This window comes from Etheostoma spectabile, chromosome 8 (assembly GCF_008692095.1).
Source record: "Etheostoma spectabile isolate EspeVRDwgs_2016 chromosome 8, UIUC_Espe_1.0, whole genome shotgun sequence".
Lineage (NCBI taxonomy): Eukaryota > Metazoa > Chordata > Actinopteri > Perciformes > Percidae > Etheostoma > Etheostoma spectabile.
In genome coordinates this window covers 1724737-1738483 of record NC_045740.1, presented here as the reverse complement: position 1 = coordinate 1738483, position 13747 = coordinate 1724737, and the positions used below count along the sequence as shown (strand labels likewise).

General features: G+C 41.0%; 1 protein-coding gene across 4 annotated transcripts in view; it reads left to right on the top strand.

Moving 5' to 3' along the window:
- Window positions 1-6934: 6934 nt before the first annotated feature.
- The window catches only part of ankrd26 (ankyrin repeat domain containing 26), a 31447-nt gene continuing 24634 nt past the window's right edge, over window positions 6935-13747 (top strand). For 2 of the 4 annotated variants that reach the window (XM_032523411.1, XM_032523410.1), the window contains exons 1-9: window positions 6935-7104; window positions 8210-8502; window positions 8917-9031; window positions 9166-9339; window positions 10710-10816; window positions 10924-11061; window positions 12927-13087; window positions 13495-13531; window positions 13621-13690. In XM_032523411.1, coding sequence (XP_032379302.1) covers window positions 8303-8502; window positions 8917-9031; window positions 9166-9339; window positions 10710-10816; window positions 10924-11061; window positions 12927-13087; window positions 13495-13531; window positions 13621-13690 — 1002 coding nt within the window. In that variant the 5' untranslated portion in view covers window positions 6935-7104; window positions 8210-8302. Of the gene's footprint in view, window positions 7105-7682; window positions 7890-8209; window positions 8503-8916; window positions 9032-9165; window positions 9340-10709; window positions 10817-10923; window positions 11062-12926; window positions 13088-13216; window positions 13244-13494; window positions 13532-13620; window positions 13691-13747 lie in introns of those variants that run through there. The other 2 variants (XM_032523406.1, XM_032523407.1) reach the window with 2 other exon arrangements.

The window sequence follows — 13747 nt, the reverse complement described above, 5'->3', positions numbered from 1 at the left end:
CCTTGTCAGGGAGTAACCAGACGGGGGGTTTCTTTTCTTATAAAGCTGAATATCTTCTTCATTGTACACGAGAGCCCAACATTGCTTTTGCACCGTCACTAGCTACCTGCCACTCACCAGGTTGCTGGAGGATCACCACGGGCGGCTTTCCCATTTCTAAAAATAGCATACCAAGCGGATTAGAAGCCTTTAAACTGCGCAGAGAACACTGCGGGATTTCTTCATAAAAGATGTACCGCATATAATGTCCTCGCATTTATATAAAGCAGGTAGCCTAGCTTAATCGCATAACGCACTTTCAATCATCTGCATCAGTATGTAGGAGACTACGCATAACGTCACGAATATCGAATTACTTCAATGGAAACGTTGAATGACGGTAAAACACAGATGTCATGCATAACGGCAGCAATAGGCTCTATTAACTAAGATACGTGTACGTTAACCTCCTTTTTTGACCATACCTTAAAGCAGGACGTCTTCTAAGTTATTTGGCACCAAAGCGTGTTAGCGTTCATTAGTACGATTTGATGCGATTACGATGCACTGAACTGAACATTACAGAACGTTTCCGCGTTTTTTAGCTAGTATGATTCGCTAGCATAGCTATATCATGTGGATTGTAACTATGTTAACTGACTGTACATGTAATGTTATGCTACGTAACGTTAAAATGTACCAGAGTATAACCAATTTGCTTATATAAATTCTGTTACCTTCACTGATTTAGTGCCATTATGTAATACACACCGCTGCATATACTTAGATTAAGTTTGGATTTACTTTTAGTGTAAAAAGGCTATACTTATTTTCTGGATTGTTGCCTAGCAACCTAGCCTCAGTTGGCTCAGTGTGCGCCTCCAACGTCGTGACTTCATAAATGCAAACCGCCACCTTTAAAATGGATTCTGCAGAGACGATCACGGCGGGATCTCGCTATAGCTAACTTAACTCAATTTCAAGACTCGGTTCGTGTCAAGGACACTTGTGCTGTTGTTTCCAAACGCGCTGTGGAGTCGTTAGCTACGGCTAGCCTAGGAACATACTTAACCCTGCTAACTCCAATGCTAATTAGACAACGCTAATCAAAGCCCGATGGGTAACAGCCAGGTGGGGACAATAACTTAAAGACAAATAGAAAGGAGCTGTGTGAGGTAATTCACGGCTAATTCACGCACGTATGGTGTAATTAATGCTAACTAACTTGCAGTATATTAACTCAACACTAACCTGTTGATTGTCGAGTCAGACCACAGAGGGCTTAGCTACAGCTATAGCGTAAAAAATGCTGGCTGTTGGGTTTTTCAACGAGCCAATCCGAAATTAGTTTGTTAGTTATACTGACCAATAGGCGGCTTCGGTAGGTACAAGTGTTGTTACAAGCCATGGAGGCGAAGAGGCTTATTTTGTAATGACAAAAAATATACCACTTGATGGGGACGTTGGCTTGAAACCAAATGTTTGAAAGCGCTATAGGTTTACAATCAAAACTGTCCGAGCTGTTTTCAGTCATGGGAATAGAAGGATATTCTTGAATCTCCCTCATTCATCACACTTTGATTCGTATTACTTTAATTATGTGTTTATATGTGCTATTTACAGAATGAGATATGTGACATACTGATAATTCCTTCTTATTTGCACATGCACGTTCTTTGGATGTCAAATTTGAAGTACCTACTACACTGGAATTATGTCATTGTAAGTTATTTAAACGTCTGAGTAAAGCAGTGACGCAGTTACAGCCATGAGAGAATGAATACACAGCAAAATAGCAATGTGAATGCCATACATATGTCCCACCTTCAAAACATGTAAAACAAGTGTCTGACTATAGCAGGATAATAATACCCCCCCCTCTAAAATGCCACAAAAGTATTATTTGCACCAGAGCACAGCTGCTCAAAATTGCCTTGTGCTGCAGACGAATATGTTATAACAGCATTGTCAGAATGCATTTATGGTATGGTAAAAAATATTGCATTGTCACAGGAGGACATTAATGTTTTTGGTTACACCTTGATGAGATTCAAGATTTTTTGATTAGACAATTCCACCCAGTTTTTTGATGATAAGAATTGTCATTGACAAAATATATGTAAAATATTCGTCACTTTCAGAGTAAAAATAATACATATTAATATGAATAGCCTATTGTTTATAAGGTAACTTGACGTGGAGTCTGTTTAAACACTCTGGAAAAAGTTACCAGTGCTCCATCACGCGCTTTTACGCTCAAATACTACACTAGTATTTGTATGTATTAAGACATTTGTAAAAGAAGAGACTGTTGTCAATAATTACATTATGTAAAAATAATTTTATAAAATTTCTTTTCCACTTAAGAAGCACTGTAGACAATTTTGTAAATTCCTATTTTAAAATAAAGCTTTATAATAAACACACCTAATACATTTAGAAAATCCAATGTAATGAATGTCATCCCTTATAGTGCACTACTGTTGAGGGACACTTGAATTGTGCACTGTAGGCCCATTTTGATCAACTGCCCTGTTATGAGAGGAAATATCTGAAAGAACAATCCATGCTTGTGATTTCATCCAGCGCTTAAATATTAGATGTTTTTTAGCCAGGATCAATGAAAGGAGTCATAGTAAATTAAATTTACTTAACACATCATCAAGTTCTATAACACTGCTTTTGTTAAATATTTATCAAATCAAAAATCCAGGTATTTGCTGCCAATAATTAAGTCCCATACTTTAAAGTCTTCAGTTCTGTTTAACAGTGTGCTGGCCCTATCATTATCCTCTAATTTATGCAACCCCACAGGCGATATTGGAAGTCATTGAGGCCTTTTACGTCACAACAAGTTATTTGTACGTAACAGACACAGCTCCATGCTACAGTAAATCCCCCCAAATCCTATGGTCAATAAATCATAGTGTTTTTGTTAGAAAGCCACCATCAAGTATTGACTCATAGGCTATATCAAACACCACCTTCACTCAAAAGCTTGCATTTAGATGTTACCTTACTCTCATGTGTCTGATACTGTGGTCAGCAGCACTGGACCCCCAGGCACAGTGCTGGCCCCTCTTCTCTTCAACCCTGTACACCTCGACTTCTGTTACAACTCAGAGCGTGTCACATACAGAAGTACGCAGATGACACAGCCATCGTGGGTGATCAGGGGTGACAGGGAGGAGGAGTATCGGGAGTCTGGTGGGGACTTTGCTCTCGGGTGTCGCACTAACTGCCTACAGCTCAACACCTCTGAGACAAGGAGCTGGTCGTTGATTGGGAGGTCCAGACCAAGACCGCGACCGGTCCTACTAGAGGGAGTTGAGGTGAGGCAGTTGAATCTACAAATACCTCGGGCTGTGCTGGACACCAAACTGGACTGGACAACAACACAGCACCACCTTACAGGAAGACCCAGACCGGCTGTACTTCCTGAGGAGGCTGGCCTCCTTTAACATCTGCAGCAAACTGCTGTGGATTTTTAACCAGTCTGTGGTCACCAGTGTCCTCTCTACACTGTGGTGTGCTGGGGGCAGCATATCAAAGAAGGACACCCAGGCTGGATAAACTGATCAGGCGGCCGCTTTGTGGTTGGCATGAAGCTGGACTCACTGGTGACGGTGGCAAGAGGGAGGACATTGGACAAACTGCTGGTATTACTGAAAATGCCAGCCACCCCCTGCCACCGTCATCAGCACCCAGAGAGCCGGTTCAGGAAGGCTGCTCCTTCCAAGTGCCGGACCAACAGACTCAAGGACTCTTTGTCCCTCATGCCATCAGACTATACAACTCCTCACTAGGGGGTAGGAGGAAATAGGCAGAGAGGACATACATACATACTACATCCAACATACTACACATACATACATACATACATACATCATACATACATACATACATACATCATCCATACAGACTATACAGACACATACTACAACATCACATACATACATACATACATACATACACCACTGTACACGTACATACATACACACAGTCAACGTACAATACATACACACAGTACACATACTACATACATACATACACACCAGTACAAATACAGACATACATACACGCACACCTGGACTTAAATTCACACCTAGTCACTTTACACTTTACACTTCAATACTGGACTCAACACTGACACTTTATATAATTATGGTCTTTTCTTTGTTTATTTGACAAATGTTCTTATTATTGTATTTGTTGTCTTATACTGTCTTTTTTTATCTATTTTTAATTTCTTTTTCTCTTGCTAAAACTGCTCCGCGGGAATATGTATGTGTACTGTGTGTATGTATGTACGTGTACTGTGTGTATGTATGTACGTGTACAGTGTGTATGTATGTATGTATGTATGTATGTATGTATGTATGTATGTATGCATGTCTGTATAAGTACTGTATGTATGTATGTATGTATGTATGTATGTATGTATGGTATAGGTAATGTATTTGGAGTAGTATGTATTGTCCCTCTGCCCTATTTCCTCCTCCCCCCTAGTGAGGTGGTATAGTTGATGGCATGAGGGACAAAGGAGTCCTTGAGTCTGTTGGTCCGGCACTTGGAAGGAGAAGAGCTTCCACTGAACCGGCTCCTCTGGGTGCTGATGACGGTGTGGCAGGGGGTGGCTGGCATTTTCAGTAATATCCAGCAGGTTGTCCAATGTCCTCTCTCTGCCACCGTCACCAGTGAGTCCAGCTTCATGCCAACCACAGAGCGGCCCGCTGATCAGTTTATCCAGCTGTGGGTGTCCTTCTTTGATATGCTGCCCCCAGCACACCACAGTGTAGAAGAGGACACTGGTGACCACAGACTGGTAAAACATCCACAGCAGTTTGCTGCAGATGTAAAGGAGGCAGCCTCAGGAAGTACAGCCGGTCTGTGTTTCCTGTATAGGTGGCGCTGTTTGTTGTCCATCCAGTTTTGGGTCCAGCAACAGCCCGAGGTATTTGTATGATTCAACTGCCTCCACCTCAACTCCCTCTAGTAGGACCGGTCGCGGTCTTGGTCTGGACCTCCCAAAATCAACGACCAGCTCCTTCGTCTCAGAGGTGTTGAGCTGTAGGCAGTTAGTGCGACACCAGAGAGCAAAGTCCCCCACCAGACTCCGATACTCCTCCTCCCTGTCACCCCTGATTCACCCAACGATGGCTGTGTCATCTGCGTACTTCTGTATGTGACACAGCTCTGAGTTGTAACAGAAGTCCGAGGTGTACAGGGTGAAGAGAAGAGGGGCCAGCACTGTGCCCTGGGGGGCTCCAGTGCTGCTGACCACAGTATCAGACATGATGAGTAAGGTAACATCTAAGAATGCAAGCTTTTGAGTGAAGGTGGTTGTTTGATTCATAGCCTATGAGTCAATACTTGATGGTGCTTTCTAACAAAACACTATGATTTATTGACCATAGGATTTGGGGGGATTTACTGTAGCATGGAGCCTGTGTCTGTTACGTTACAAATAACTTGTTGTGACGTAAAAGGCCTCAATGACTTCCAATATTCGCCTGTGGGTTGCATAAATTAGAGGATAATGATAGGGCCAGCACATCTGTTAAACAGAACTGAAGACTTTAAAGTATGGGACTTAATTATTGGCAGCAAATACCTGGATCTTTTTGATTTGATAAATATTTAACAAAAGCAGTGTTATAGAACTTGATGATGTGTTAAGTAAATTTTAATTTACATATGACTCATTCTCATTGATCCCTGGCTAAAAAACATCTAATATTTAAGCGCTGATGACATCACAAGCATGGATTGTTCTCTTCAGATATTTCCTCTCATAACAGGGCAGTTGATCAAAATGGGCCTACAGTGCACAATTCAAGTGTCCCTCAACAGTTAGTGCACTATAAGGTATGACATTCATTACATTGGATTTTCTAAATGTATTAGGTGTGTGTTTATTATAAAGCTTTATTTTAAAATAGGAATTTACAAAATTGTTCTTACAGTGCTTCTTAAGTGGAAAAGAAATTCATTTATAAATATATTTTTACATAATGTAATTTTATGACAACAGTCTCTTCTTTTACAATGTATCTTAATACATACAAATACTAGTGTAGTATTTGAGCGTAAAAGCGCGTTGATGGTAGCACTGGTAACTTTTTCCAGAGTTTTTAAACAGATCTCACAGTCAAGTTACCTTATTAAACAACTAGGCTATTCATTTAACTTATGTATTATTTTTACTCTGAAAGTGACGAATATTTTTACATATATTTTGTCAATGACAAATTTCTTATCATCAAAAAACTGTGGGTGGAACTTGTCTAATCAAAATCTTTGAATCTCATCAAGGTGTAACCAACAACATTAATGTCCTCCCTTGTGACAATGCAATATTCTTTTACCATACCAATAAATGCATTTCTGACAATGCTGTTATAACATATTCGTCTGCAGCACAAGGCAATTTTGAGCAGCTGTGCTCTGGTGCAAATTAAATACTTTTGTGCCAATTTATAGAGGGGGGTATTATTATCCTGCTATAGTCAGACACTTGTTTTACATGTTTTGAAGGTGGACATCATGTATGGCATTCACATTGCTATTTTGCTGTGTATTCATTCTCTCATGGCTGTAACTGCGTCACTGCTTTACTCAGACGTTTAAATAACTTACTAATGACATAATTCTCAGTTAGTAGGCTACCTTCAACATTTGACATCCAAAGAACGTGCATGTGCAAATAAGAAGGAATTATCAGTATGTCACATATCTCATTCTGTAAATAGCACATAATAACACATAATTAAAGTAATACGAATCAAATGTGTGATGAATGGGAGATTCAAGAATATCCTTCTATATTCCCATGACTGAAAACAGCTCTTGGACAGTTTTGATTTGTACCAACCTATTAGCGCTTTCAAACATTTGGTTTCAAGCCAACGTCCCCATCAAGTGGTATATTTTTGTCATTACAAAATAAGCCTTCTTCGCCTCCATGGCTTGTAAACCAACCTTGTACCCATACCGAAGCCGCCTATTGGTCAGTATAACTAAACAACTAATTTCGGATTGGCTCGTTGAAAACCCAACAGCCAGCATTTTTTTACGCTATAGCTGTAGCTAAGCCCTCTGTGGTCTGACTCTGACAATCAACAGGTTAGTGTTTGAGTTAATATACTGCAAGTTAGTTAGCATTAATTACACCCATACGTGCGTGAATTAGCCGTGAATTACCCTCACACAGCTCCTTTCTATTTGTCTTTAAGTTATTGTCCCACCTGGCTGTTACCCATCTGGGCTTTGATTTTAGCGTTTGCTAATTAGCATTGAGTTAGCAGGGTTAAGTATGTTTCACCTAGGCTAGCCGTAGCTAACGACTCCACGCGTTTTGGAAACACAGCACAAGTGTCCTTGAACCGAACCGAGTCTTGCAAATTGAGTTAAGTTAGCTATAGCGAGAATCCCCGCCGTGCTCGTCTCTGCATGAATCCATTTTAAATGTGGCGGTTTGCATTTATGAAGTCACGACGTTGGAGGCGCAACACTGAGCCAACTGAGGCTAGGTTGCTAGGCAACAATCCAGAAAATAAGTATAGCCTTTTTTACACTAAAGTAAATCCAAACTTAATCTAAGTATATGCAGCGGTGTGTATTACATAATGGCACTAAATCAGTGAGGTAACAGAATTCTTAATATAAGCAAATTGGTTATACTCTGGTACATCTTAACGTTACGTTAGCATAACATTACCATGTACAGTCAGTTACCATAGTTACAATCCACATGATATAGCTAATGCTAGCGAAATCATATCTAGCTAAAAAACGCGGATAACGTTCTGTAATGTTCAGTTCAGTGCATCGTAATCGCATCAAAATCGTACTAATGAAACGCTAACACGCTTTGGTGCTAAATAACTTAGAAGACGTCCTGCTTTAAGGTATGGTCAAAAAAATGAGGTTAACGTTACACGTATCTTAGTTAATAGAGCCTATTGCTGCCGTTATAGCATGACATCTGTGTTTTACCGTCATCTAACGTTCCATTGAAGTAATTCGATACTTCGCTGACGTTATGCGTAGTCTCCCTACATACTGGATGCAGATGATTGAAATGCCGTATATGCGCTTAAGCTAGGCTACCTTGCTTTATATAAATGCGAGGAACATTATATGCGGTACATCTTTTATGAAGAAATCCCGCAGTGTTCTCTGCGCAGTTTTAAAGGCTTCTAATCCGCTTGGTATGCCTTATTTTTAGAAATGGGAAAGCCGCCTGTGGTGATCCTCCAGCACCTGGTGAGTGGCAGGTAGCTAGTGACGGTGCAAAAGCAATGTTGTGCTCTCGTGTACAATGAAGAAGATATTCAGCTTTACTAAGAAAAAGAAACCCCCGTCTGGTACTCCTGACAATGGGAGTGTGCTTTCTGTTGGATATGAACTGAAAGAAAAGGACCTCGGGAAGGTTCACAAGGCTGCCTCAGTGGGAGATTTGGCAAAGCTGAAACAGCTTGCTAAAAAGAATGATATCAATCAACTTGACAAGGAGAACAGGTAAGTAGCAGCACGTGTTGTCACATCCTTCCAATCCTTCCAAACTGCAAAATGCCAGCTGTTTTAAGCACCAAGTAAAAATGTATATGACACCCCATTGTTTCTTTTCTACTAATGTTTCAAGGTAAGATCTAGTTACCGTTCACAAGTAGTGTCTCGGAATCAACTGAGTGATGTACATATAGTACAATTTACAGAATAGCTTCATGATAAATTCTTATCATAAAGTATGTCAAGCTCTTCAATTAAGTAATGAAACATTTATAACAATGAGTTGCTTAGGTGAAAGAACTAGCAAAGTAAGGCCTAGCTAGATTTAAATGGCTGTACACATTCTTGTAAAGTTCAGTGGAAGTTTTTTTAGTAAGAACAAGAATGCTTGCCTATGAGAAACTATCTCCTTTCATATTACAGAACAGCACTTCATATTGCCTGTGCCAGTGGACATGTTGAGGTGGTGCAATTCCTTGTTGAGAGCAAAGCCAAGCTTAACCTATGTGACAATCAAAATAGATCTGCCTTAATGAAGGTAATCCTGGAAGATTGATTCTTCTTTATTTAATTTTGAATATATTGTGATAATCATAGTTGCCTACTTCCCTAATATGTTGTTTTAAGCCATGTCCAGGCCTTTGCATTTATGTGAATTCTCCACTCTATCAGGCAGTGCAATGCCAGCATGAGCACTGTGTGAGCATACTGGTGGAGAATCATGCCGACCCTAATCTGGTGGATATCAATGGCAATACAGCCCTACATTTAGCAGCAAATATCCCATCCATTTCCACTGCTGTCCTGTTGCTGGAGCATGGGGCTGACATCAATGCTCAAAATAAGGTGATTCTGTCTTTTTGTCTACCCCAGTACAAACATCAAGGCAATCTTTCATTAATACTGACCTAGTGTCATGATGTCACCAAACATATTTAAATTGAGTAGATCCAGTAAAGACGCTAGGGTTTGGACAATATTTGTCATTCCCCTGTATATACTCCTCGTATATCATAATATAATGTATTGCAATAAATAAATATACTCAAATAAAATATCAAAATGTTTTGTAATCTATGATATTCACTTCCACTGTTACGCCGATGACACCCAGCTCTACCTCTCCACCAAACCCTCGTCCACTCTCCCGCCCACCTCCCTTACGGATTGCATCTCTGAAATAAAAATCTGGCTCACCCAAAACTTCCTCAAATTAAACAGTAGTAAAACCGAGGTTCTCCTCATTGGCCACCAAGCCACTCTTTCCAAACGAACAGTTTTTTTCTCTCACAATTGACAACTGCTCTGTCTCACCCTCCCCCAAGGTTAAAGTCTGGGTGTCATCCTTGACAGCACATTATCCTTTCAACCCCATGTCAATACCATTACCCGGTCTGCCTACTTCCACCTACGTAACATCAATCGCCTCCGCCCCCTCCCTTACCCCCACACTGCTGCAATTCTTGTCCACAGTCTCGTCACTTCCCGTCTCGATTTTTGCAACTCTCTCCTCTTGTGTCTCGCTCACAAATCCCTCCACAAATTCATTGGTCCAGAATTCAGCTGCCGCATCATAACTCGAACCCCCTCCATCCACCACATCACTCCTGTCCTCCACAGCTCCACTGGCTCCCGGTCCATTTCCGTATCAAATTCAAAATCCTTCTTAGCATTCAAGGCCATCCACACACCTCCCCCCCCCATATTTGTCTGATCCCTCCAGCGTCCCACTCCCTTCCGCTCTCTCAGTCCTCTTCCTCCATAAACCTGTCTGTCCCCCCCCGCCCGTCTCACCACCATGGGGGCAGAGCCTGCTCCCCGTCTCTGGAACTCACTACCCCCCCAACTCAGAAACATTGATTCATTCCCCCATTTAAATCACAACTAAAACACATCTTTTTATAACTGCCTTTCCACCTAAATGTCTGTTGCTCCGCCTTTCTTGTGTATAGTATTTGTTTTGCTGTATAGTATTTGTTTTGCTGTATAGTATTTGTTTTTCTGTTGTATAGTATTTGTTTTGCTGTTGTATAGTATTTGTTTTGCTGTTCTTAATTTATGAATTCCCTGTGCGGCATCCTTGAGTGCCATGAAAGGCGTCTTTAAATAAAATGTATTATTATTATTATATTTCAGATTTGGTCTACAATGAGAAACTGCTGTTCTGATGACACCTGTCCAATGAATGATAATGTTGACTCTGATCAAATTTTTAGGAGGGATTCACACCCTTGACTGTCTCAGTCCGTGAGGACCATATTGACATGGCTGAGTTTCTCCTAAAGGAGGGCGCTAGTGTGAATTTTATGGACCAAGGCCAAAGGTCAGTACTGAACAATGACACATTTGTAATAAATGTCCAATAATCTTAATGTTGCTGAATTTATGGTTTACAGTTGGTCATGTTGCTATCATTGATTTTACCTACAGGTCCCCATTAATGATAGCTGCTGGAAATGGACAAATCAGTATGTTGCGGCTGCTCTTGCGGTTTGACGCAGATATCACACTAAAGGATACCAAAGGATGGTCAGCTGATGACTACGCAGTGATGAATGGGCATCATCCGTAAGCTGTGCTTTTATTTTTCTTTGCACATACAGTGGTGTGAAAAAGTGTTTGCCCCCTTCCTCATGGGGGGTTGTGCGGCTGGGGGGTTTCGCGTGTTGCAGTTTGTGCGAGGCCTGGTAGCAGTTGTTTCGGGCAAAGGGGGGTGGGGGGCGGGGGCACGCACTGAAACGGAAAGGGGGGGTCAGGACACCAAGTAACACAAAATGCAATTTGTAAATGAAGGTTTTTATTATTAAGGTGAAAAAAAATCCAAACCATCATGGCCCTGTGTGAAAAAGGGATTGCCCCCTAAACCTAATAACGTTGGGCCACCCTTAGCAGCAACACTGCAACCAAGCGTTTGCGATAACGTGCAATGAGGCTTTTACAGCGTCCGGAGGAATTTTGGCCCACTCTCTTTGCGAATTGTCCTAATCGTTACATTAGAGGGTTTTCGAGCATGAACGGCCTTTTTAAGGTCATACCACACACATCTCAATAGGATTCAGGTCAGGACTTTGGCTAGGCCACTCCAAAGTCTTCATTTTGTTTTTTTCAGCCATTCGGTGGTGGACTTGCTGTGTGTTTTAGGATCATTGTCCTGTTGCCGAACCCAAGTTTGTTTCAGCTTGAGTACAGAAACAGATGGTTGGACATTCTCCTTCAGGATCTCTTGGTAACAGCAGAATTCATAGTTCCTTTTATCACGGCAAGTCTTCCAGGTCCTGAAGCAGCAAAACAGCCCCAGACCATCACACTACCACCACCATATTTTACAGTTGGTATAATGTTCTTTTTATGAAATGCAGTGTTCCTTCTACGCCAGATATACTTGGACACACACCTTCCAAAGAGTTCCACTTTTGTCTCATCGGTCACAAATGTTGTCCCAAAAGTCTTGGGGATCATCAGATGTGTTGTGGAGAATTGAGACGAGCTTTGATGTTCTTTTTGCTCAGCAGTGGTTTTCTCCTTGAACTCTGCCATGCAGGCCATTTTTGCCCAGTCTTTTCCTGATTGGAGGCATGAACGCTGACCTTAACTGAGGCAAGTGAGGCCTGCAGTTCTTTGGACGTTGTTGTGGGTCTTTTGTGACCTCTTGGATGAGTCGTCGCTGCGCTCTTGGGGTAATTTTGGGCGGCTGGCCATCCTGGGAAGGTTCACCACTGTTCCATGTCTTCGCCATTTGTGGATAATGGCTCTCACTGTGGTTCGCTGGATTCTCAAAGCTTTGGAAATGGCTTTATACCCTTTCCAGACTGATAGATCTCAATTACTTTTCTTTCTCAATGTTCCTGAATTTCTTTGGGTCTCGGCATGATGGTAGGTTTTAAGGACTTCTGGTGACCTTACTGTGTCAAGCAGCTCCTATTTAATTGATGCCTTGATTGTGAACAGGTGTGGCAATAATCAGGCCTGGGTGTGGCTAGAGAATTGAACTCAGGTGTGGACAACCACAGTTATAGTATGTTTTAACAAGGGGGCAATCACTTTTTCACACAGGCCATGATGGTTTGGATTTTTTTTCACCTTTAATAATAAACACTTCATTTACAAATTGCATTTTGTGTTTACTTGTGTTGTCCTTGACTATTGTTTAAATTGGTTTGATGTTCCGAAACACTTAAGTGTGACAAACATGCAAAGGAACAGGAAATGAGAAGGGGGCAAAACACTTTTTTCACACCACTGTATGTTCCTACAATGATATTTCTTAAGCAATCTATGCATTTGTGTTGTGTGAGTGGAAGAAGGAAATGAAACAAACAACCAAAGCCCACAAATGGTTCATTTTTATTTGATTTGATTTGTTTAAAATGTTCTTTTTTCCTTGTTTAGGATTACTGCATTATGACATTCTCATTGTCTTGACTCTCTTGTAGTTGTTCTCTCCTGATAATTGAGCACAGTACCCAGAGGAATGATGGCCCACCCCTATCACATCAAGGTCAGAGCAAAAAGAAGACAAAACAGCTGTTGGGCAGTCCTTTCCAAGATGTTGAAGCTGGCTTCTCTTTGGGAGGACCAGCCACTGACAAAGATGGTAAGGAGAACATTTCTCACAAAGTAGTGAGAACAAATTAAAGTAGTGTGAGGATATTATTGTGTCTATTGATTATTGACTTTGATTATTTGATTCATTCCTCATGCATTACCTCTTGACTGGATCTAGAGCATGGAGAAAATGAAGCAGGGGGAGGTATTGCTTTGCTCAGATCAGCTTCCTTAGCAATCAGTCAAAAGCTGTCAGTTTTGTACCTGTAAAGATCCCTGTTACTTAGGATGGAAACTTAACCTATGTTGTGCTTTGTACACCATACGTTTTCTACTTTTTAAGATTAAGGTCCTCTCAATATCCTGCTGTTTGACAGTTTTGATTAAAATATGACATGTACCTTTCCAAAATTAATTAAATTCAAAATGAAAATAAGCTATACTGCTTGGTTGCAGATTTTGAAGACAATTCTCAGTCGGAGTCACTAAGTCGGTGAGCACAATTTTCTTCTTGTGATCTGTAGCTCACAATAACAATTGACTTCCCGGCTCAGTCTCAAAGCATTTTTCTTCCCTCCTTAGGGTTTCAAAAAGTGCTGCAGATGAATGGGCTTCATCAGAAGATGAAAATGAATCAGTTTTAATTGAAAAGGTTGGTGCTGTATTTCTTGTAAGGTTTGTTTTTCCCAAATTTGTTCTAGCCTTCATT